The 26625-nt window shown below is 37.1% G+C and overlaps 1 protein-coding gene and 1 long non-coding RNA gene across 2 annotated transcripts; both read right to left on the reverse strand.

Moving 5' to 3' along the window:
* Window positions 1–3610: 3610 nt before the first annotated feature.
* Window positions 3611–12358, reverse strand: LOC113157667. The gene is made up of 3 exons (XR_003298513.1): window positions 12228–12358; window positions 4879–4985; window positions 3611–4234 (listed from the first exon to the last, which is right to left on the reverse strand). It is a non-coding gene; the product is annotated as an uncharacterized LOC113157667 (long non-coding RNA).
* A 2877-nt stretch (window positions 12359–15235) lies between these two features.
* Window positions 15236–22720, reverse strand: LOC113157200 (P2Y purinoceptor 3-like). The gene is made up of 2 exons (XM_026352526.1): window positions 22535–22720; window positions 15236–18451 (listed from the first exon to the last, which is right to left on the reverse strand). The coding sequence occupies exon 2, from the start codon at window positions 18389–18391 to the stop codon at window positions 16844–16846; it is 1548 nt and encodes a 515-aa protein (XP_026208311.1). The 5' UTR covers window positions 18392–18451; window positions 22535–22720; the 3' UTR covers window positions 15236–16843.
* Between the last annotated feature and the right edge of the window lie 3905 nt (window positions 22721–26625).

The raw sequence follows: 26625 nt of genomic DNA on the forward strand, positions 1-26625 counted from the left end.
TATTTTATATTAGTATTATTATAATTTTTCATATTAAGATTCCATACGGGTTTTCCTGTGCAGGTGATCATGAGTTGCATTGAAACTACTTTTTCATGGATTTTAGACATTTAGGGCAGATTGAATATTGGTGTATAATTGGTTTATAGTTGGCTAAAACCCCTGAATTAAGAGTAGGCATTTTGAATAGAGGTTTGACTACAGCAACCTAAAAGGCAAAACATCTTTGAGCAGTCAAGTCGGGATAGAGTCCAAGAGATGTGTTGATGGTTTAGATGAATTAATTCTTTAAATTAACTAGCACACATGATCAGGAATAAGTCTATCCATGCCGGTTACAGGGAGGATCTAATCCTCCTTATCTGATATTTATAATTGTATTTGTAAAGAAATGAAGTCATTACTACTCAGAGTTAAGGGGATACTAGGCTCAACAGAAGTCTGACTCCTTTACAGCCTGGCTACAGTGCAGAAAAGAAGTTTGGGGTTGTTCTAATTACCTTTATTAATGATGGATAATATGTGGTTCCAGCATTCCTGAAAGCTTTTTTTATATTATAAAGGCAAGATTCATCTAAATTAGTGGAATGCCACCTCCTTTCCAGCTTACAAGTGTATTGTTTGAGAAATGAGGTTGTGTTTTAAAAGAGAAGTTATCTTTATTTTTGTTGTTATATAAATATATATAATATATATATATATATATATATATATATATATATATATATATATATATATATATATATATATATATATATATATATATATATAAATACATATATATATATATATATATATATGTATAATGTGTTAAATAAATGTGTTGTTTTTTGATATACAGTCCCCTCCAAAATCATTATAACAGGTCCCATATTCATCAAAAGATGAATATGGGACAATAGATAAACATTTCAGCTTTCATTTCTTGGTGTTTACGTCTGGATCCAATACACAACTTAGAAAATGAACTTTTTGTTTGAACCCACCCATTTTTCATGTGAGCAAAAGTATTGCAATAGATATACTTGTTAAAGTGAATAAGACTTCATATGTTGTTGTTGTAGTTGCAAATCCTTTGCTCGCAATACCTGTATCAAGCCTGTAACCCATTGACATCACCAAACCTTTGCATTCTTCTTTTGTGATGCTTTTACAGATTTTCACTATTGTCAAACACTGTTGTTTACTATAAATTGTCAGACAAAATGTTTATATAGACTTCTCTTCACTCTGTACAGCTCCAACTTTCAATACAACAGAGGCCTGTCATCTGCAGAGGTTCTCAGACTACTCTGCAGTTGTGGGTTGTATTAGTGGTGGCAAGGAGGCAGAGTATAGAGGCCTGGTGAACTGTTTTTTAAGGTGGTGTGGAAACAATCAATGACATTGACAGTTGAGAGCTCTGCTCCAACCTAGTCAGTGTGATATTTATTAATTCATTATATTGTATTATATGCATTTTCGCATTCTTTGGTATTGCACAATCATCTTAACATACAACTGCACAGAATGCTTATTAGTTGCCTGTTTTGTTCTGTAGATTTAACTATGTGCAACTTGCTTTCTGTCTAGTTCTGTTAGATGTGTTTTCCTGCGCTATTCCTATTATCTATCATGTGTATGTCTGTTTCACTGTGTAATGGCTGCTGCAACTCCCTTTTGGGATTAATAAATATCTATTAAGATAGATATCTATCTATCTCTATCTATTTGCTGTTGCCATCATGCCATGCACCCCAAGCCCTGACATTACCTCCACTCATTTCTGTACTTTTTGGCAAATTCCTATTCTTCTTGCTAATGAGTGGTTTGCATCTTCATTTAGTCTTTGAGAAGAGTAGATTGTGATACCGTCACTTATGTCCTCTGGAGGTTTTTGCTGATGTCACTAACAGTTGTTTTATGGTCTTTCTTTACAGCTATCACAATGTATCTGTTGTCAACTGCTATTGTCTGTTTAGTCTAAATGTTTGACATCCGTTACTTTGTACAACAGTGGTTTCTTTCTTCTTCACGACATTCCAAATGGCTGTACCAGCTATGGCCAATGTTTGTGCAATGGCTCTGATTGATTTTCCATTCTTTCTTTCTTCTTTTTCAGCTTTACAATAGCTTTTTCTTTACCTATGGACAGCTCTCTGGTTTTCATGTTGGTTACAGCTCTTAACTATAAATGCTGTCTGAACTGGCAAATCCAAAATCTGAAATGGAGCGCAGATATTCAGTGCTATTTACTGTTCGAATAATCAATGTAATAGACACACCGTGGCAACATAACACACCTGTCAGTCAAATCTTCCAATATTTTGCTCACATGAAAATTTGGTGGGTTCAAACAAAAGTTGCATGTATTCCAGACATAAACGTGTAAACATGTTGATCTCATCTCTTCATCTTTTAATGTCAAACCCAAATGTTTTCAATCTACAGCAAAAATAAAAGAATTGTTCCAATACGTTTGGAGAGGCGTGTAAGTAAATTAGGTGGTCGGGGAGCAGCCACTGTCTCTGGGGTTTTGGTAGTTTTTGGGGTGTGACAGCTGTAAGGAAACCGCAGAGAGGCGTGTAAGACTGTGTCTCTGTGTCCTGGCCTCAACTCTGAGTTATCAGGGTTTATGTCATCCAATAAACTCAGGGACATTTCTAGACACTAGAGACGCACCATCTAAAGTAAGATAGATGTCATCTCTTCTAATCAGTCTAGGTTTCTCCCAAAAGGTTTTCCAGTTATCTAAATGGGCAACGTTGTTTGCCAGACACCACTTAGGCTGTTGATGAAATGACAAGTTGCGGCAAAACATGTCATCAATGGTCAGATTGGGAAGGAGTCCAGAGAAAACTATGGACCTCCGACATTGTTTTTTGCTAAGTTAGACACCGATTACACATTAATTTTGGTGACTCCTAATAATCGAGCATGATTAAGTCCTGTGTGAAATATTATAATATAAGGTAAAAATGTATGTCCCTGCATGTCCCATGGGCAGAGAGATACAAATTTTAGCAATGTTACGTAGGTGAAAGAAGACAGTCTTGGTGATATCTTTAATGTGCTGTTCAAAAGAGAGGCAAGGATCAAATGTGACTGGCTGTCAACCTGAACAAATCACACATTTGTCTAGAGTTAAGGTTAATTGATCAATACTTGTGACAGTATCAAGGCGGGTCAGTGATCAGTTTCAGTTTTATTTCAATTTAGGAATAGAAAATTAAGTGACATCAGCTGATATTAGCCACTGCAAAAGAATTGATTAAAAGATCAAGTGGTAAGTGCAGTTTCAGTAGGATGACACAACTTGAAGGGAAACTGCAACTTTTTCAAATAACATGCAATCCCATTTATTTAATTGGGTTTCCTTTGAACTTTTACATTTTACATCATACTTTATTTATGCTAAAATTTAAGCAAACATAACAATAGAATAAGAAGAACAATTTAATCAGGAAACATTATGTTGGGATTAATTTGTCTCGATATAAAGGTCTTTAAAATCAAAGAAACTATATTAGAACTATACTATACAAGCAAAATGCTCATGTTCAGCATCAAATGTTCAAATTAGTTTTGTGTAGTTTAGGAATAATGTTCAAATTACTAATGTGTACTTTAGAAATATTGTTCTTAAATGCTGTTGAAAACCTTGCATTGCTTATGCCAAGTTTTATACTAGAGTTGCATATAAATCTTAATTATTGATGTTGAAATTCATTCAAGTGTGAAGTATTTGTTGTAATAATATTGTTTATATCAGAGCTATAATGTGGCTCTGGGTTTATAGTGACATGAATGCAGAATAATTTTTAAGCAGTATGTAAGTGTGTTTTGTTTTATGTTATCATTCCCACTTTAAGGAGACAGTCTTTTAAAGTCTGTTAAACTCATACTAATCATCCAGATATGTCTGTAATTAATACATACATGTATTACATACAATTTGATAACATGAATAGGTTTTAAGTCTGATTTTGTTTTAAGTAGCTATGTGGCATTGTCGTCCTTTAATTGTGAAAAGATCCACTATAGTTTTTTAATCTTTAAAAGGGAGTCCATGTGGTATTTAAAAGAAAATCATTTTTAGATTGTATTGATTTAATATTGTTCATGTTGTCTTTCACTTCGTTATCAGAATGCATTTGACTGCTGGATTTTTTTTTTTGGAGTGCTGCTCTGCTCATTGGTCCGCTTTGGCCTTTGTTTTCTTATGTAAAATCTTCAGTGAAGGTAGTTTTGGGAGCTGGCAAAACAGTATTAAGACATGATTAAAAAATGCAAGTAGCAGACAATAGTTTTTTTTTTTAAATATATGCATTTTATGTATAACAGTCATTAGCCAAATATAAACAAAGACCAATTATTCTCTACAGACATTTCAGTGAGTACAGCCAAAGTATAAAAGGCACAAATATATTTTACAATTAATTTCCTAGAGAAGAGGAGCGAGTGTCTGACAGGAGCAGCACATATCATACTGGCAGTAGCAGAAGAAATACCAGTAATGATGTGCTGCTACAGCCTAACACACTAATTGCTAGTCTCAGCTTACACAGATCCAAATGACAGAATAGTTGTTCCTTTATTGTTGAAGAAACACTGAGGTATGACTACAATGATTCACAGGTGTCAGTGTTGTCTGAAAAAACATCACTGCAGCAATATTCCATTCAAGCATGTAACTCTGGTGTAGATGTCTAACACAGTTTCCATATTCTCAGTTTCCATAAATAAATTTTCTTCTGAAAGTAGGTTAGACATATAAAATCAATTTCAGTCTAGACTCTGTTTAGCAGCACAATTTTACAATATTTAACATCAATAATTAATCTTTGAGCCATTTCTATTCCTTTAAGCCAGAACATGCTATTTCTGTACAAATGTTACCTATCATGTTTTAACATGTTACAACATGAATCATTGAAGAGAGGTCCACTCAAGATGACAGGTGTGTCAGTCAGCATCTTACAGGCAGGCTTTGGCACATTCACTTCCTGGTAAATAAAATGAACAAAACAACTAAATGTAGCTCAGGTTGCTAGACAAAGTTAGAGTAGTTCCAACATTATTGTAAAATTGATCAAGGAGGGAGACTGGGCACATTAAAGGTAATGTAAAGATATACATTCCCTGTATCTACATCTACTTTATTTTGAAACTGGGCTTCAGGATTAAGGGGATGGTATAGTGTAAAGCTTTACACATGTCATTATTTTTCTGACAGCATTTCTTGGTGACTTCACAGTCACATTTTGAATTATGCTTGTTGAACAGAATAACATTTTGCCAGATACATGATAATCAACTGATGCCTATTATTTATTGAACAGTACAGAACAGTACACTAGTGCTTTTTTATTGTACCTACTGATGAGAAAATGCAAAATATGTTCTACAAATACTTTCAATGACCTTAGGTGTTCTTATTACAAATTTCTCCAGAACTTTTAGTAGTTGACACAAATGAAACTGGTTTGTGGGTTGTCACAGAAGATCATAAATCACACTTGTCTTTACTTACTTTAATAACAAATGTTTATTAGGTCAGAAAAGTCTACGCATAACCCTTATGAAGATAGAAATTTACTTTATGTATAGTATGCAAAGAGCAGCTGGGGTTAGTTATAAAGACGTATTATTTTAATTTAGGCACTAATTATTGTTTTACACTGACTGTCATCTGTGACGTCTAAACAAAATGTAATTAAACTGTTTTTACATTATCACAAAGCAGGAGTCATTCAGTTCATCCTATCCATATGAAGCGTATCTCCTTAGAAAAAGTGACAACCCTGACTCTGTGTGCAATCAAAGGATTACGAGTTGGATGATAACACACAGTAAATCTAAAACATACCATCTGCAGTTGTGATTGTTAAATAAGTGTTCAGTATACCACAATTTTTTCTTCGCTGATATATATACATATATATTTTTAAAACATTTTGTACAAAATAAACTAGATTTGTGAAATAATATAGTCCTGATGTTCCGCACACAGACCTACACTGATACTACACTGTGTAAGAGAACACAGAAAACCCACACATGCATGCACATATTCACATGGATAGAGAACATGTGCAATCTTCCGCCTAAGAAGACAAGGAGCCCCAAAAAGGATTATTGTTAACTTAATATGTCTTTAAGTGTAAGACATATTAAGTTTGCATGGGACACTTAGTTTCCAATATTTTGTTGGGAATCCCAGAGCTCACGATGGCAGCACATAATGATTTGGAGCAATTTAGTACATATCTGCAAAACATGATGTGCTGCTAGAGCGCACCCTGGAAACTGAGAGCATTAGATCTAGTGTCTCAGACTATACACACTTAAAGGAAAATCATTTCAGTTTAATACCCAACGCCTTAACTGTAAAATTCACATCTTATGCTTTTTCGTGTTTTACATACTTGACCAAATTAATGTAGCTTTTAATTAGCTTTATTTACAGAGAACATGCCTTAGAGTTTTAATATAAATGTTGTATAATGCGAGGAAATTAGTTGCACATTTCTGCAGAATTGCTGCAGAGAAAAGTAAAATAAGAGTGAAACTATTGCTTTAAGAATTACAGTAGAAAAATTTAATAAAATGTTCATCAGACCATCAAACAAACTAGAATTGTTATATGCAGAAACCTATATTATTTTACTCCTTTCATCATTAGTTAATGAAATACAGATGATGGGCTTTTATTAACAAAGTCTCTATTGTCAATTGCTTAATCTATATATATACTATATATATATAATATATACAAATATTACATATCCACCTCGTAAAGAATATTAAAATATGTTACTATTTGAGTAATTGAAATTTAGTCATGTGAGACAGTCAAAATAGGAGAGAGAGAAAGCAGATGTAGTTCATAGTAATATGATGGTAAAAGAAAGTGCGTAGAAAGAGGTGTAATCCACTGAACAGCCTCTTACCTGCAGAGCTACAAAAAGTCATGTGTTTAACACTGGTTTTATACGCAGGTGTAAAAAGAGGAATAAACCTGCAACTTTATAATGTAGAACTGTATGATTAAAAAAGTGTGAGTGGATGATATAAGTACTGAATTTAGCATTTTATATAGCAATTTCTATGTATATTGCGATCTAATACATTTTGAATAAAAAAAAAATATATATGAATCAATTAAAACAGGTAACATTTTGGCCAATTTAATTAAATAATTACCTGACAAATTATCTAACTTTTTTCCATCATATAAAAATTATAAACTATTTACAGTATTGTAAAATATCTTAGTCCAATACATTTGAACAAATAATTTATGTTTTGTTGAATAATAAAATCATCATATAGGCATTAAACTACGGTATTAATAGGATGTAATAACAAAAAAGTCTAGGGTCTTTTTAATTGCTTGGTCTTTAAAAATGTCAGAAAGTGCCATTTTAGTCCAAAATGGCATCTTCACAACCTAAACATATTTAGGCACAGTGATATAAAAGAGTGAAAAACAGCACAGTATCTCATGGGAGAAGATACAACCAGAAAACTGTTTTCTATAAATGGCTTTACTCAATTATCATGAATATTTGATAAATGTTATGCAATTTGACTAACCAATAAATGCCCATTATTCCTACATTAAAACACTATGTACACTATGCAGTACACAAACACTGTAACTACAAAATAAGATCTGTCACTTTCTAAGGTATCTGAAAAGCTGAAATAAAGCTGAAGGGCAGGAGAAAGTAAGGAATTGTGGCCTGTAAGCACTAAAATACTATATAACATACCTTAAATGCTCCACATTAAATACCACAAATGAAATATTCACTTGAAGAATAAGATGAGAAATATAAAACAATATTTCAACAAAACTAAGTGGATGATGTGGAAAAAGCTGTGCAACTCATGTCCAGACTTCTGGAATGCTACCATGATATCACAGAGTCAATCAGAAAATTCTCTGCTGATGTAGGGTGGTTGAATTTGAAACAAGAGGTCAGCAGGGAGAACAGCGACAGACAAGTGTTAGATTCAGTCTTCAAACTTCCAACCTCACTCAAAGAAGAAAAAAATGAAAGAGAAAGAAAAGCAGACAGAGGAGGGGGTGAGAGAGAAGCGGAAAAGCACAACTAGAACTGTGGTGGAGGGAAAAGAAGAGAGAGAAACAATGAGGAGCTGAGAAAAGCTCCTCTTTGTGGCCTCCTGCTTTCTACCCACGACAAAAGAGGCAATTTTAAAAACTTAATAGAAAAAAAACTCACTTACCATCTGCTGCTGAGAACATAGACCAATGACAGAGGGACTAACTTGCCTTGACTACTAACTAATAATACTGGTTGTTATCTTAACCTGAGCCCCCCCCCCCCCACATCCCACCCCCACCCCCCACCACCATACATACACACACACACACACGCGCACTCCCTTCACAGTTTGTGAGGATGCTCTTATCTAATGGCCCGTATCACAAACCAAACACTAACTACTCTACAGGAATAACCAATCCTCAAAAATAATAAAAAAATAATAATATAAAATAAAAAGAAACAACAAAACACAATCATATCTACAGACACATATAAATAACATTTAGGCTAGGTTGACAAATAGGCCTAAATACGTTACTACAGCACTCACACACCCACGCCATACAAACATATCAATGGGAATATACCCAGACTGCTATAGTGACAGGGAGAGAGCAGAAAAATGGCCTGTTATGGGTTTCTGGTTCCTCCTGCTTCTGTTCCTAGTAAGAGAGGGGGTGTCGGGGGTGGGGGGTGGGGGTGGTTATGGGATTCTGGTTCCAGTCCCAAAAATTGGCCACCCCAAAAACTGAGTGTGCCCTCTCAATCTTCCTTCCTGGCCCTTCACATCTTCACCTCCTAGCTATGTGAGTGTGTGTGTCCCAGTCCTCCTCAGTGCTGCCTGCTGCCTCGCTGGAGCCCCAGCTACGCACACTGAGACAGTGAGTAGACTCAGTAGGCATAAAAACCTACAAGGCTGCAGCCTTTTTCCCCAGCTATCACTTTCTACAATACAAATCAACATTTTGGGGTGCACCAAAAAATCTTGAAAAAAATTAGGCAGTCCCCAAGGGTGTGTGTGAGAGAGGTATAAAAGAATGAGTTTGTCCGAGTTACCGTTAGTGAGTAAAAAATTTATTTGTGGAAGGTAAAGGGGCTACTGCGTTGTGCCGAGCACTGAGCTGTAAGCCTGCCAAGGTGCTCGACTGACAGACTTAGAGAAAAAGACTGAGGAAACACAGAGAGAAGAGAGGGAGGGGAATAAAATGAAGAAAGTGTGGCTGTGAGGGGAAGCTCAATATTCTTTTATACATGTGGCTGAAGAAATCTTCTTTCAAGGTAAAGTTGCAAAATAAAAACCACACACCACCACAAAGACACTTGCAGTAAGCTGACTTTTATATAAAGAGATAGAGGGAAAGAGTTGAACAGAGACAGAGATGGAGCGGTATTAATTCAGAAATATGTTGTTAGTTGCACGGATGGCTCGATATAGTGTTTGTCTGTATTTTCTCGTGTAATTTGGTCATGACAGGAGGCAGTGGTAGGAAGGCAGGCCCTCAGAATGCTGAAAGTGCTGCTCTCAAACTACACTACTTTACCAGGAGAAAACCAAGTTCCTGCCCAGCCCCATTCTGTTACGCATACATGCGTACATACACACTAAAAAAGAAAACATAGTGCACATAATGAGAAAAGTCCAAGCCTCCTCTCTCTGCTTGCTGATTAAATCCTAAATTTATAAAAATAAACACACAAAATGAAACAACTCTGCCACCTTTCCTCAAGAAGATCAGAACAGACAATTCTAAATATATTTACGTCCAGTCACTAAAATTATCACACTTACATAGTGTGTGTGTAAGTATGACCATCAAGGTCATACATACAGGTACTAAAGGCATCAAAACTGGCTATTGCTATACATGGTTTGCAAAACTGCAAAAAGTGAAACCTCAACATTTTCTGAGCACAGCCTGAAGTTGTTAAAGAAATTATACTGACTAAAACAATTGTCGTTCTAACAAGTGAACAGTGAGAGTGAACATAAAAACTGAACGTTTGAACTGAATATCCTGGTCAGCTTTGCTTACAAATGTGATTTATTTAATGTATTTAAGTAAACTTCCCCCAGTCTATTTGTCTAGAAATGTATCAACCATACTTTTTAATATTAGAAATGGATGGAGGTATGAAGTGGAGTTTATTTTTCAAGTGGAAAAGAAAATAAACTAAACAAACTACAGAATGTGACAAAAAAAATAATTTCATCAAAATCTCATCAAAAATCAGATTCTGGTATAATTATCAAACTATTTCAGTAATCTGTTCAGTAGATTTTCTCCATTTCCTTCTTGTACTAATGGCTATAAGAGCTACAATTAACAATTTGTAACATGGATAACATGGATCCAGCACATTTAAGTTGATAAATACATATGTTAAAAGGCAATTTCATGTTTTGGGTTAGCGAGTGTTTTTTCAGCATGTTCCTGTGACAATGGTTTTCTAAACCACTATAATATTTCACTCCCAACAATCTAGTCTCAGATTCACTGCAGGAAGTTCAGGACGTTATTAACCCTTAGAAGACTAGGCCTATTTTGACCACTTTGAAAGTTGAATGTATCGCTCTATGTGGTTGTTTTTATGTTATGCTACTAACTACACTGTTATCTATAACTAGTCATGTGATTTGATCCCGCCAGTGTGCTTGTTTAAAGAACTAAAAGAATCCTTTCAATCAGTCTTTCCTTCTTAATGAGCTTAAAGCATGCTGTTTGTCACCTCATTGCATATTATTTATGTAGCACCGAAATAGACAATAATAATCTGTTAGTCATTCGACAAGGAGTGGTAATTTCGACAATGTCACAAAAATGGGCTTTTCGCATCATTTTAAATATGATGTGTTCCTGCTTTTATGATTAATCTCACTCTAAAACTGCAGTTCTTGGACTTGGTGTTGGGAGAACCCATTTCAGTAAGTTTTACTGGACTTATTGCACATAATTAACAAAAAGAAATTGTGTTATTTTTATAGTTCATTCAAGAGTGACTAAATAGTATGACTTAATAGCAATCTTTATTACTTTTGCAACTGCCTATGGTGCCTAATTTATTGTTTATTATGTTACATTATATAGTTTAGTTTCATTATGTTATAACTTTTTTATGCTTTGCTATAAAATTTCACCACAGTCTAAAAATTAGGCCAATCCTTTGTATGTAAGACTATATATTGTAGCATGTTTGTAATGGCATGAAATATTTAAAATAATTTATAATAATTTATGACTATGAGACCGATTTTTGAGTCAAACTGACAGAAAACAATCTGTAACAATTTCAATACATGTATAATGTCCTGATCAATGATCTACAACTACCTAACAAAACCGCCTATTAACAAAATCATGAACTGGATAGAAGCCACCTCAACCTAAAGTTAAATCTAACGAAACTAAAATACATAAAACTCTCTACAGTACATTAAACACGTAATTACAGGATGACAAACAGGGACGATCTCAGTGAACTGCTGAGTCAGTGAAGTTCGCTTCCAAACCGACAAATTTAGAGGAGTTAATAATTTGTAATATCTAAAGTGACTCGTGTTTGGTTAGCGTCGTATTTAAGTTACGAAAAGAAGCAACTTAACACTAGTTGTTTCTTTTACACGCGTTACATTCCTTAAGTTCCTAATTTTGAAGTAGCTGTTATATTTTGTCCAGAGTGAATCCTCGGAGTGGGAGGTGGTGGTGTTTTGGGAGGGGGCTATAACTGGGGGAGTGTCCGCTTCCTTAACGTTTACTCACTCAGTAATTTCTCAAAACCCTCAAAGTTACAGAAAGATTAAACAATTCCATAAACGTATCCCTGGCCTATAGAATACAGAGACGGTAAACATTAGAAATGTTTTAACCGACCTGCCTCGACGCAATGCTAGAAAGGGCTAACTACAGCAGCAGATGTTACAAAAGACGGATATAGTTAAGCCAAATCTGTAGTTGTATACCAGCCTTTGTTTCATACACCAGTTCCTTATAGCTTACTAAGCAGGTCACGCGGCGTTTTCTACGGTGATAACAAGCCTCTCAGATACTGATGTTCCCTTAAAAGTAATGTTATACTAAGTCAATTGTTTTATAATAACTATGAATTAAAACATTAACCAAACATCGCGCCTACGGCACAAATGTATTCTAAAATATTTAGTAAGCCGCTTACCTTCTGAGGAAATAACTGTCCAAAACAGAAATGGCGTTGAGACAGTCCTCGTCTAACAGAAATTAAGAAAAGGAGAAAGGAAGTGGTGTGTAAATGTATTTGAAGCCGGACTCTCATTCTATGTCTGTGGATGATTTGAAAGTGGCGCCAACGGCTCTACTCCTCTGCTCCCCACGCAGCCGTCACACACACACACACACACACACACACACACACACACACACACACACACACACACACACACACACACACACACAATTAAAACCCGCAAGTAGCAATATTTTACCCGAATCAAAATTTACCTGTCGACCAGTGCAGTCGTTATGTGTTGTTAGATTTGAATAAATTCGCTCCTGTGATTTTAATATATTTTTTGTGTTAAATTAAGACAACCGAGAGAGGCTTTTCTAGGCCGCAGTGCAGGACGGGACATTGTACAAGGCGGTTATGTTTTGAATTTATAACCGGTCACAGAGAAGAGGGCAGTGTCTCCCTCTAGAGGAGATGCGCGGAGACATACGTGAATGCTTTTTGTTAAACTACACATACTTTAATTTTTTTAAACTTGATCGTTCTTGATAATCCAAAATACTACAAAAACAAAACAACGTTTTATCTATCTGTTAGCCTAGTTCCTATATGTGAGGAAAAAGCTGAGGAAAGTTTGTTTGAATAGATTTTCATTATTTAAAACACATATACACGTTTAACAAATAAAAACAACATTACATAAATACATTAAAATATAAAACATTAAATAAAAATATATAATTTATATTTCTTGAAGAAAATGCTAAATCATTTTGTTTTTTATTTAATTTTAAAAGGGCAACACTATGATGCAGAAGTCTACAATCTGAACTGGAATTTGCACATACAGTTGCTCTTAACTCAGACAGAAAGAAGGGGAAACACAACCAGAAAATACAAATACAAAATAACATCAATACAGAAAACTATATATATATATATATATATGGGTGGGAGAAATTGTCCAGGATTGAGAGTTTGGACAGCATCCTTCTTTCAGCTACAACCAGTAAACAAAACTGTCCACCACTTCCTGGTACTCAGTGACTGGATACATCCTACAACCGAAGAGTCATCAGAGAACTTCTGAAGATGGCAGGACTCTGAGTTGTACTTGTAGTCTGAGGTAAATAGGGTGAACAGGAATGGAGAATGGAGAATGGAACTTTCCCCTGTGAAGCACCTGTGCTATAGACCACAGTAACCACCTACACACATTTGTGCAGGCGGCCATACTGGGAGCAGTTGGTGGGGTACTCAATGATTCACGAAATCAGGGGAGTAGAAAGCTGTATTTTGCCAGATGGTGTTAAATGCACTGGAGAAATCAAAAAGCATAATCCTCACTAAGGCCCCAGGCTTGGCCAGGTGGGTGTAGGTGGGATGGAGAAGATGTATGATGGCATCATCCACTCCAACTGAAAAGGAGTCAAGTGAGGGTTTGACCAAAGGTTGGCGGGACTCCAGGATCAGCCTCTCAAAAGCCTTCATAATATGAGAGATCAGAGCCACTGGACTGTAGTTATTGAGGACAATGGGTACTAAGCATGGTTTTTTGCACCCGAGAGGAACTTCCTCCAGATGCAGGCTAAGATTGAAGATATGTTGGAGAATACCACATAGCTGAGGAGCAAAGGCTTTCAGCGCCCTTGGGGTAATTCCATCTGGCCATGCAGCCTTTGTGGGTTGAAGCCTGTTCAGCTCTTTCCTCACCTGATCTGCTGAGATGGACATCATGTGGGTGGTGGCTAAAGAGTCTGTGGGAAAGTGCAGGGGGTTCTGAGGCTCAGGCCCCATTTTTATTTAAAAAATGATAATATTTGTTGGTGCGGTCCAAAGTCCCCTCAGTCACCTGGCTGCTGGACATGTAGCCAGTGATGTTCCTCGTTGCCCCTCCATACCTCCCTGGTGAATGCTGAAGGCTTTGTTCCAGTTTCCTCCTGTAAGCCTCCTTTCCTTCTCTGTTTGTGACAAACAGCAATCTCTGGACTCTCCTCGCTACCTCCCTGTTACCTGACCTAAAAGCCTTATTTTTGTCATTTAGAACAGCTTTGATGTTGTTACTGACCCAGGACTTTTTGTTGGGAAAACAGCCAATAGTTTTAGTAGGTAAGTGGGTGTCCACACAGAAATTGATATAGTCAATGATGCAGTCATCATTGCCCACACCATGAGGTTTACAGAGAGTCTTCTAGTGTGTAGTTTCAAAGCTTCCCTGGAGTGTAATGTTGTAACATACCACTGACTGGGACATACACATTAAAAAAAGGCTTAAAATATTGATTCTTTTTTTACATTAGTGTGGTCAACTAATAAACACAATGCTTAATCAGGCATATGCAGCTGAGCAAATATAATGCATGCTAATACAGGAAAACCTTTTTCTTTCTTTGCAACCTAATGAATTACAGATGCCTGCATAATGCTCTGCAATACTGTACTTACGGTATAAGAATGTCACAAACAGCTTAAAATCTCTACAAAACAGTACCAAAGGTGAAGTTTTACCAAGTTATGTCATGAGTCATGAGTATTTTCCTGATACATAATAAACAGCCACTTTACTTATTAGATAGTTGCCCAATACTGCACTTTATATACTAATCATCTAATAATAGCAATCTTCTTAGCTCTTGCTCATTGAAAGCAAAATGTTTACATTGACCTATACAAAATCAAAATTCCAATTCTGTTAGTGCTGTTAGAATTTGGTAAGTTTAACACATATTCCAGTGGAAAGTATCTTAACCTCTTCTGTTTTTTGGCAGAAAATAGGCAGTAGTAGCACTAGGAAAAAGCAAATGGAGGCAGAACACAGTGAGTATACATGAGGTACATGATGGACTTTTAATGCATTCATGTACAAAAACAATACTAGCAACAGTGTAAGCTCTGTTAATATCTTAAGAGAGATACAAAAATAACAACAAAATTAGCAATTTTAACATTATAACAATAAAAGAATGTAGACAACATGGATTAAAGTTAGTTTTGAATCTCTCCTAAAAGGCTTTCAATGTTGAAGATTTTCTAAAGTAAGTGGGAAGATGTTTTCTAAGGTAAGGAATACAGAGGTAAAAGTCTTTGAAATGGGATGACTTTTTATCCACCCATCAGAGTATCTCATGTGACATAATGAGATCTAAAAGACAGCCAGCTACCAGCTATGGAGGGCATTCTGGTTAGGGTTAAACACCATCTAGATCATAGTGAGAAGGAAGTTTGAAAATCAGAAATTAATTGTTTTGAGGTGGAACTGTCCTGCCTTGTAATTAGCTCTAAAATTTCTCCTGCTTTAGAGTCTAAGAGAAGCTAATGTTTGCCACATTAGCCATGTAGCATTATTGTGCAGCTAATGTGTCTACATACAGTATAACAGGCTAACTCAGTAAACAAACTGTGTTTGTAACACCCAAGGCTTCAAACTTTAAATGACACCCAGGTTTAGGTCACAGACAGTCAGAATCAGTCATTCTTTGAGCTCCAGTCCTGAAATTAATCCAGCAGTCATAAAGGGTTGGAACTTCACACACACAAGAGCGTATGCACTTTGGTTTGCTCACTAGTGTGAGGACTGATATGGCAAAAACAAATAAATACAGTTCAAATCCTTAGAGGATGGGAGGAAGAAGAGTCACTTCTGTGTTCATCCATACAGCCAACAAGTGAGGTAAAGGTAAGGTAAAACAAAACAACATAGAGGCATATATACACCCTTTTGTTTTACAAAAATGACCAAAAAGTGTATTTTGCATAATATGGGCATTTTAAGTTGTTTGGAAGGTAGGGTAGCCTGTCATGATTAATCAAACAAATGTAGATAATGGTGTCTTTTTAATATTAGTTACACGTTTGTTTACTTTATCCGTAAATCTAACCACAGTACACTCTGTACACTTTTTCCACCACCAAAAACATAAAGCCTCTCTGACCACTGTCAGTCATTTGAAAGCTTTAAAAAACTAATTCTTGCAGTTTGCCTACAGCGCAAACATATCTGTAGACAATGCTGTAAACCTGGCCAACAGTTTATTGTCAGCATTGTTCAAGATTCTAATGAAAAATATTTGTGAATTTTCGTCTGTACCATCATTCCAGTCCTTCTTCAGGACAAACTTTATATGGAAAATGCGACTCACAGGTTCCTCAATGACAGGAAGTCACGTGTGAAGTTGGGTAAATATGTTTCTAACCCCCTAACGATCAAGCCTGGCTCTCCACATGGTTGTGTTTTTAGTCCTCTACTCTCTCTCTCCTTACACCAACAGATGCACTGGTTGCTAAAGGTGCAGTATATAGCCACCATTCTGTGAAGTTCCTGAAATTTGTGGATGATATTAGTCTAATTGGGGATCTGATGTGGCCGAAACAACTTGGAGGTAAACACTAAAAACACAGCAGGGGTGCTTGTGGATTTAACAAGTACCCCAGAACCACCTGCTCCCATCGCCCTATGTGGAGTGTGATGGAAGAGAGTGAACAGTGAACAGAGAGTGAACAGTGGGAGAGTGTTTTGTGTATACAATAATCATAAAGACCATCTACAGTGCATCTAAAATTCACTCTCTTGTTACTGGTGACAGCATTCATTCAACTATATAGCTGACCTTTGCACTGTTTATGTATGACGGACTGTTGTGAAATGCTTTTGCTTTGTTGTCAATTCTGTCTACCATATCTCCCTCCTCAACATCCTCTCCTTTTCCCATAATCCTCAGTGGTAATAGAAGTCCACCATATTGTTGAGTGTTGGTGTTTATTGCCTGGCAGCAGTGCCCCCCCTTGTCTTTAGTAAGGAAGTAAAGGAGAGCATTGAGCCAGGCATTGAATGATGCCAAAGGCCTTGTAATCTTATAACACATGGAGACCATGGTCATGGTGTGACAGGGGACTCTCTTAGTTACTTTCAGCAAGAGGAAAATAGTTCTAGTAACATGAAAAGGGAAGAAACAAAGAGCAAAAAGTAGGGTGATGGTGATAATGGTCTTGATAGATTTACGCCTGCGAGTGGCATAGGGAGATTGGGCATCAAGGAAAATGGAAATCCCTTCATCCCTTCCAACTACTCTCAACAGTCCATTGCTTCCTCTTCTTCCTTTTCCAACAATTCCAGTGCTTTTCCTGTCGCTTCTCTCTACTCCTTCATGTCTTCCCTCTCTCTGACCTTTGCAAGATGAGGGCAGAGTATTCAGAGTCCTAAATATGGTCAGAACAACATGAGAGTAACACCAAGCAATTACAGAAAAAGGCACAAAAAAGCCAAGCAAATGGAGCATGATACCATAGGGTACATAATCAGGAAACTCCTTATCAATGGCATCATCCCAACAGTTCTGGTACTCCTCAATGACTCCTGCCAAGCTGGCATTACCATTCATCGGTGATGTCTCATAGCTTGTGTTGTCAGTACTGCTTACATTGCTGCTAAGTCCAGCCAATCTTGCCACATAACCAGTCTGTGCAAATCGAAATATTGGGGAGGTCAAAACAAAAACTACAGTCCAAACCAGGACACAAGTGCACTTGACAACCTTCTTGGTCTCCAATGTGATGACTTTCATTGGGTGGCAGATACCAAGGTACCTGTGGACAGAGATGCAAGCAAGGAAGAAGATGGAGCAATAGAGGTTGAAGTAGAAGAGGAAACGGACCAAGCGGCACATGAAGTCCCCGAAGACCCAGGAGTCACGCATTATGTAACTAGCCACAAGGAACGGCAGTGACAAACCATACATAAAATCTGTAGAGGCCAGGTTGACCATGTAAATCAGAGAAGCATTCCAGCTCTTGGTCTGGCGAAAGGAACGGTATAGGACAACAGAGTTAAGAGAGATACTGAAGATGAATGTGAAAGAGTAACAAATGGGTAGAAAGATGTACTTGTAAGACTCATCTATGCTGCAAGACAAAGATGGGGCAGTAGAGTGAGAGGAAGAGGGTGAGTAGGAAATGAGGAAGTCATCGAGTACTGAGAAACTGATGTTGGGAGGAAGTCCACCTTTGGATGACATTGTGAGAAATTTAAAGTAACTTTCATGTGAAGGAGAAGTTGAACATGGCTGTGTCTTGTGCATTTGGTATTCTGTCAGACTTCTTCTATGCCATTCCCAGACTCCATGCCATTTAATGCTCATTTGAAATGATCTTGTACAGTAGGTTTTCAGGTGATTTCAGATCCATAAGTGGTAGTTTACCTGGAGATAAAGAGACAAATTAGTTATCTGTCATCTATCCATATTATTGATTTACTCTTTACTTTATTTGACAGTTGGTTCAAATGGTCTTTTTTTTTTTTTTTTTTAAATAAAATCTATTAATGACTGATCTATAAATGGTCACGAGCCAGAGGCCAGAGCCAGAGGCCCTGAGGCATAATTGAGGTAAAACTGAAACAGTCCATACGTGAAATGGTTACATTTTTACAAACCGGCTAACAAGCGGACCCAGGTGCAGAAATGCAAGGAGGACAGAGTGCGTTTTCCCACAAAGACTTATTAACAAATTAATGAGACTACAAACAGAACAGAGGTAATGCAAATGCAAACTAAAGGGGCAAAAACAAAAACCTCAAAAAAAGGAGAAAACTAAAGGCTTTCTGCAAAAGGCAGGCAAACTAATGACCTAGCTGTACAAAGAAAAGAAAGCACAGCATAAGCTGGCACTAACTATCAAGAAAACAAAATCACAGGAAAAGCTGGAACTGACTAAACAAACTAAAACCTCAGCAAAAGCTGGAACTAACTAATGAAAACAAAATCACAGCGAAAAGCTGAAACTAACTAATGAATAAAAAAGAAAACAAACAAGCTGACTATACTGAGATAGACTTACAAACTGTGGAGAAGCAAGCTAGAGGTCGGAAAAAAAGGGTGAGGAACAGGGAACGAACAAGGTAGACAGTTGACACACTAGCAAATAACAAATGGACAGACATCAACTTAAATACAAAACACAGTAATGACTAACACAAAACACCTGCTAAAAACACACACCTGCAATTACTTGAGCCAGCTGAGACATGCCCCCAGAAGTGAGAGAAAACAAAAACACTCAGACTTCTGGGGACACTGCCTCAGCTGGTCGGAGGAGGGAACTGTAAGATAAATATTAGATTGTCTTTCATTGTCAGTGAACACCTTAATAAAAAAAAATTAACTAAACTCTCAAATTGGATTACTATACAGGTACAGGACATATTGCTCCTTTCAGAACATAATTACTTTTATAATCCACAGCAATCTACACTGGATTATAAAGACATTACATGGTTATTACTGCACTATAAATTTTGTGTGATGTAATAGTTAAGTAACTTGAAGTATTACATGCAGTTAACAAAAAATAAACTAGCATTAGTAGACTTGTCATTCTGCATTGCCTGAGAGTTAATGCTCTTTAATAAGAATACAGTCTCCTAAAAATTAGGTTCTGTTATACTAAACTGCCAGCACAAATATGTTTTTGTGGATAACGTAATTGTAATAGGATGACGTTTTCTGTGAACATAATTATCATAATGTTCACAATTACGGTAAATGAGAAGGTGCAAACACAGTTCAGTTCAGCAGTGCAGTTCAACATCCTGGTTGGCTTCAAGTGCTCACAGAACATGATCCTTCTCTAACCCTAACCTAACTTTTCTTGCCTAAACCTAACCTAACTCTTAGGCCTCAGGTCAGTCCTGCATGGTATACGCCCCGCCATCCACCCCAACCACCCCTATGCAAATAGCTTTTTGTGGCCTTTCATTCAAAAAATATGTTTTAAATAAACTTAATGACATTTGCAGTTTAGTTGCATATGTACATAATTTAAAAGAGGCAGGGTTGCCAAACGTTTTTCCGTAGCAAACAGTCAGTGTGTGTACCTCTGTAGATCAGGTCATGATTATTTGTTTTCACACTGTTATGTGAACCTTGAAGGATATTGGTATCCAGACTCTATATTAATAAAGACTGAATATATATCTTCTATTGTTTTATTGTTCTGTTAATCCAAACATATTTATCTGTTGTCTTGATAAATTCAGTATACAATTACCACAGAACAATAACAGATATGTAGTATTCACCACGCTGAACACTGCTCTGTTTAACACAAATACTATTTGTATTTCTATTACTTGTACCAATAAATCATTTAGTGATGGGAAACGTGGTATTGTGATAAGGAAATCATAATAGCTTTGGTTTATGACCAACCATACATAGCATTCAGTGAAAATAAGCTGACATTAGAATGCTAACACACACACACACACACAAATAGTAAATATAGTAAATATTATCTCATGAACACCAACATGCAATACATGTCAAAAATGCTCCAGATTTGTTTCTTGGTTCATGTTGAGGGAGGGGAATGGTAAGAGGCTGTGGTTCCCACCATTCCATTCTTTGATTGTTGACTAGGACCTTTGCACAATGTGTTTGACCTCCTGATGAATACTGCTGATTCTTAGTGCTTGTTTGCTTTCCTGTGTACAAGAATATGCTGCTGATTCAGTCTCTTCTCACCCCATTAACTCAGCAATAGGTAACCACACTTGCCCCAGTTGTCTCCATGCATGTACATTGCTCATTTCACTGACTCTACTGTAATTAATCAGTACTGTTACAGTTACAAAAACATACCCTGATTGTGTGTCACATAACCACTATCTATGGTATTAGCAACATTTTCAAGTTAAGCAGGGTTCAGCAGGGTCACTCAGACAGTGGTCTGGCTCTACCCTACCCCCACATGTTAGGATCACACAGTCAGGAGCAACTGTGTGTTTGTTAAGTTTTAACTGAGCCATCTGTAGGTTATACATGCACTTTTTTACTTGAAGTATAGACTTCAAGTAAATAAAGGTAAACTGTCATCAACTACCATTTCATGTTATATAAGCACATGTAAGTCAACCCTTTTTGAAGAATCTAAATAAATTAATTATAATTTTGTCAATTTTAATACTCAGACAACCAGCTGACTCTTGTAGGTTGCTTGGGTTGTGTAACCCATCATGATGAATGTCAAGTCTGCATTGACTTTTGTTTATGTAACACTGTCATATGATAATGTACTTAAAATATAGGATCATTTTAAAATTCTGCACAGCATTACCTCCTTATACTTCACTAAGATGAATTATAAAAGTGAAGCAGCTTTAGTTATTGTTTTTCCTTTTTTAAATAGCTGTACAATAGAGAGGCAGAAAGGAAACATAAGGAGAGAGAGAGCGTGGAATGCAGGAAAGGCCTCTAGCTGGACTCGAACTGAGGACATTGTTAGATGGCATGCACACGAACCATTGGGCTACCAGTGCACTCCTGCTCAGAGGTTTGTACATTGTACAGAAATAAAAGAAATAAATACTAGCTAGACATTTCTTGTACAGTTCATTAACTAATAACAGGATAACAATTAACAGTTAATGTATCCTACATTATGTAAAAATCGTCACCATGACACTCTGATGTTTCTGAGATGTTTTTTCCCACATACTCATGCAAAAAACTTAAAAGACCCTGTTTCATCTGTACATGTACATAGGCTTTCTACAGGAGAAATATGTAAAGGATTCTATTTACATATAGATGACGTTTAAGTGAACATGATACTAGACCAAGTCAACTATAAATAAGGTCAACAAGGGGCTTAAGTGCATGTACTGCACATGCTCTGATTCACAAAATTAGTGCAGACTTGATGGTTACAGAAGTGGAAACAAACAGCTGGCTGGTGGTGGGGAAAACTGCAGATGACAGACTACATCACAGACAAACATTTTGCAAACCATGCTGAAAGACACCACCAAGCATTCAACGTGTAGCATGCCTTCAAAATGGGAGCCAAAACTGACATAATAACATAATTGTATTTCCCTTTATGAAACTGAATGCACTGATAAATGTGGACATCAAAACTAAAGTTTTCAAAGACAACAAGGAACTTTTACAAATTGTAAATAATGTATCATTGTTGCATCCATTTCATATGCAGCTTCCACATTCTCTTTAATTTTTCTCTGTTGCTGCTTTTTTTTTTCTTTTCTGGACTGTATTGAGGCCAAAGGAAGTTGTTTTCCAGGAGTAGACTGCCTGAGAAACACCAGGATACATAAACTGCAGCCTGGTGTACAGTTTCATCTGCCAGTCTCATCAAGACATGTTCCAGGGCAAGTTGAAAGTTAGCTACAAAACCAATTCTAGAATTACTATTTGAGTAAAGGGAACTCATAAAATTCATAAATACCTGCATCACTGTAAACTGCTGTTAAACAAAGAGCTTACCTTTGCCAGCGAAGGCTTTTACTCCATATGGCTCCCTTTCTGTGGACCATGAGAATAATCACAACAAAAAACAAGAAAACATCCAAAAGGCTTTGACTGTAGTGCAGCTATATGTCAGCAGGTATAAACACAGTAAACACCAACTGTAATCAAGGATCTGTGTTTGGATCAATGACCTTGACAGTCTTATCACTTCAGCTTTCACCCTTTTCTACTGATCTCTGAACCGTCCTACCAGTTTCTATGGTAATTCAGTCCCTCCCTCTGACCCTCATAGTGTGTCATCCAGTTCTCCTTCCCGGCTTCACCTCTACATCTGTGTGCCTTTCTCATTTCCAGCTGCAACATATTTACATGTATGTACCTTTTTTTGCAGGAAATTCACGAGCTGCTGCTCAGTCTCCAATTTTTGCTCTTATACAACCAGGAAATTGAGTCAAAACGACCCCCTTTTAAAGTATGCCTAGTAGCTATACCAGTGACTAGGGCTGACAATTACAGACATGAAAGAAAATGCAACACAAAAAATCTTTATATATATTTATCTTTATATATTTAAATATTTTTTTAAATTATTGTTGTAATTTTCTTAATGTGCAGCGTAAATAAAAATGATTTAACCAGCCATGGTTGCACTGGCCATGGTATGATGAAAAAGGGACAACCAATCAACCACAGCAGTAAAACACTGGCTATTTAGCAAGATGTACAACAAGTGGAAGACTGACTTTAACACCCAGGCTGAAAATTATAAGTACTTCATCATGCCCCCGGTTCAAAGAATGGTACAGCAGATGCACTTTCATGACAGTCGGACAAGCCAGGGTACCTCAACTTACATGGGAGCCACCAACTAGACATCGAACATGAGGTAATGAAACCCTCACTCCAACCCCTTCAGTTTGCCCTGAGAACCACCTGTATGTTCCAAACAACCTTCACCCTGGGGTCCTGCAGTGGTGCAGCCATCTGTCTCGACCAGTTGGGGTGAGTGAAAGAGGAGAAAGATAAGAACAGCTGGCAACAAAAAACAACAATGACAAGTGGGGTGGCTGTTGCTCAATAGGTAGAGCAGTTGTCTATCAATCATAGGATCGGTGGTTTGATTCCCAGTTGCCATGTCACATGCCAAAGTGTCCTTGGGCAAGATACTGAACCCCAAGTTGCCCACGGCAAGTCAGATCAGCTGCATAGCAGCTCTGCCATTGGTGTGTGAGTGTGTGTGAATGGGTGAATGAGATGCAGTGTAAAGTGCTTTTAGTACCAGTTAGATAGAAAAGCGCTATATAAGTGCAGACCATTTACCATTTAAGTAGCAAAAACATTGGGCAGGTTGGTAGGGCCAGTAACTGCACTCTGGAGCTATACAGCTCCAGGGCCAAGGACTCAATTCAATTTTACTTGTATAGCGCCAAATCACCTATCTGCAGGATAGGACACCTGCAGAAGAGTACAGAGAGGAGGAAGCACAACAAGGGGAGAAAAGAAACACAAAGTTAATGACATGCAATATACTATTGCATGTCATTAATAGCAGAGAGGAGAAAAAGGAGCTCAGTGTATCAGTAGAGGTCCGCCAGCAGAATAATCTATGAGCCATCTATAAGCTTTATAAAAAGGCTAAAGACCCCTCCTCCCATTTTACATTTGGAAAATCTAGGAACCACCAAGTAGACTTGCAATCTAAGAACAAATTGTTCTGCTTGGAAAATATGGAACTAAAATATGAAACTATGAGGTGCTTTATATGTGAGAAGAAGTGTTTTAAACTCTATTCTGGATTTTACAAGGAGCCAATGGAGAGAAGCCTATCTAGGAGAAATATGATCTTTCTCTCTAATTCCAGTCAGAACTGTAGCTGCAGCGTTGCTACTTTGAGACAGGATGCAGGGGCGGCTGGTTAGTGTAGTGGTAACATCACCGCCTCCCATGTGGGAGACTGGGGTTCAAATCCCAGCTATGGCTACCTCCAGTAGGGGTCCTTAGGCAAGACCTCCTCACGCTGCCCTGCTACCCTTGTAACTTGTAATGACTTGTAAGTCGCTTTGGATGAAAGCGTCTGCTAAATGACTGTAATGTAATGTAATGTAATGATGCTGCTAATTTTAATATTCCTCAGGTGGAAGAAGGCAGTTCTAGAGATGTCTTTTAAGGCGATATCCTGGTCAAAGAAAACTCCCAGATTCCTCACAGTATTACTTGCAGCCAATGTTATGTCATCTAGGGTAAGAATATGATTATGATTATGATTATGTCTCTGAGATTTTTAGGACCAAACCACATTAAATCATTCTTGTCTAAATTTAGAGGTAAATAATTAGACAATTAAGCCTTTATGTATGCTTTAAGTTTGGTTAATTAATTTGTTTTCACTGGGTTCATAGATAGATATAGCTGGGTATTAATATATAGTTGCCTAAGAAGGACATACATAGAGTGAAAAGAATCGACCCAAGAACAGAACCCTGTGGAACTTCCTAACTAACTTTCATGTGCATGGAAGACTTATCATTAACATGTATATACTGGATTCTATCTGATAGATAAGATTAACATATTATTATTATTATTTACATTTACATAGCATGTAATCACCCATATGAGGATGGGTTCCCTGTTGAGTCTGGTTCCTCTCAAGGTTTCTTCCTGTTGCCTTCTCAGGGAGTTTTTCCTTGCCACCGTCGCCCTTGGCTTGCTCATCAGGGACAATGTCATTTCATGATTCATACACATTCACTGTTCATGTACTGTTCTTTGGTTGTGTAAAGCTGCTTTGTGACAATGTCAATTGTAAAAAGCGCTCTACAAATAAAATTGAATTGAATTGAATTGAAACCAGCTAACTGCCTCTCCTTTAACCTCAATGACATGTTCCAGTCTGTATAATAGAATGTTGTGATCTATAGTGTTGAAAGCATCACTAAGATCTAACAAGAGAGAAGTCTGTTGTCTGATGCTAAGAGAAGTTTGTCAGTAACCTTTCAGTGCCATTTTTGTACTATGATGTACTCTTAATCAAACTTCTCTGATGCTAAGAAGTTTATGTGTATATGTGCTTTGAAACTACTTTGTCAAGCATTTAAGAGATAAAGGGCAGTTTTGATATTAGTATATAATTGGCTAAAACCCCTGAGTCAAGAGTAGACTTTTTGAGCAGGTTTGACTAAAGCAACCTTAAAAGCCTGTGGTACGTAGCCTGTTAGTAAAGATAATATGTAAAGATAAAATATTGTCTGCATTCCTCCATCAAAGCAACGTTCCGGCCTTGATCCCACAGTGTGCTTTACTTCTGCTGGCTCTGACTCCTGCTCATCCTGAGCTGCCTGTTTGAAACCCAGTCTAACTATATGTCAGTTTCTAATTGTTCTCCTGCTTTGATTCTGGACATCGGACTCTGCCTCTGGCTTTGGATCTCTGCTTTGTGTTTGGACCTTGTTTTCCAGATTCTTTTTTAATAAAGAGAATGGTGGTTTGGATTTCTGTTTCATGGATCTCTGTTTGGCCCGTGTGTGGAGTTTTTGTGCTTGTGTGACTGTCTTTGGATACATGTTTCTCACAGCCATTGCCACACAGAAGATGCCAACTGCTATTTTGAGTCTACCTCTCACCCATCCGCTCCAGGTCCATCTGTCTGGCTATCCACTGTCTGTGACTTCCCTTTCTGGGTCGGACCTCACCACACACACTTGGACATCCTGACAGAGCCTCACCTACTGGCCGGAAGGTCCTGGTACCCAGATGTAGTTCTACTGTCTCCACACTGCAACCCCCTTTCCCCTCTTGGCACAATAAAACATTTAAACTTTATTCAGGCATTTCAGCCTCTTTCTGCATCCTCTGCAAAAAGCCCTTACACAAGTATTAAAACTGACAATTTATTATTATGTTTTAGTTAGTCTGCTCAAATACTTTAAAGTCACACACATTTGTAATGTCTGAATAAAAATGGTTGCAATTCCTGCACAGTTCATTCAAATCCTTACTTTACAGCTGAGATATAGTTTAATTCAATTCAATTCAATTCAATTTTATTTGTAGAGCGCTTTTTACAATTGACATTGTCACAAAGCAGCTTTACACAACCAAAGAAC

The sequence above is a fragment of the Anabas testudineus genome, chromosome 18, assembly GCF_900324465.2.
Source record: "Anabas testudineus chromosome 18, fAnaTes1.2, whole genome shotgun sequence".
Taxonomy (NCBI): Eukaryota; Metazoa; Chordata; class Actinopteri; order Anabantiformes; family Anabantidae; genus Anabas; species Anabas testudineus.

Excerpts from the sequence above, each read along its gene's own strand:
- LOC113157200 (XM_026352526.1), bottom strand. The coding sequence starts at position 18,391 with ATGAGCATTAAATGGCATGGAGTCTGGGAATGGCATAGAAGAAGTCTG.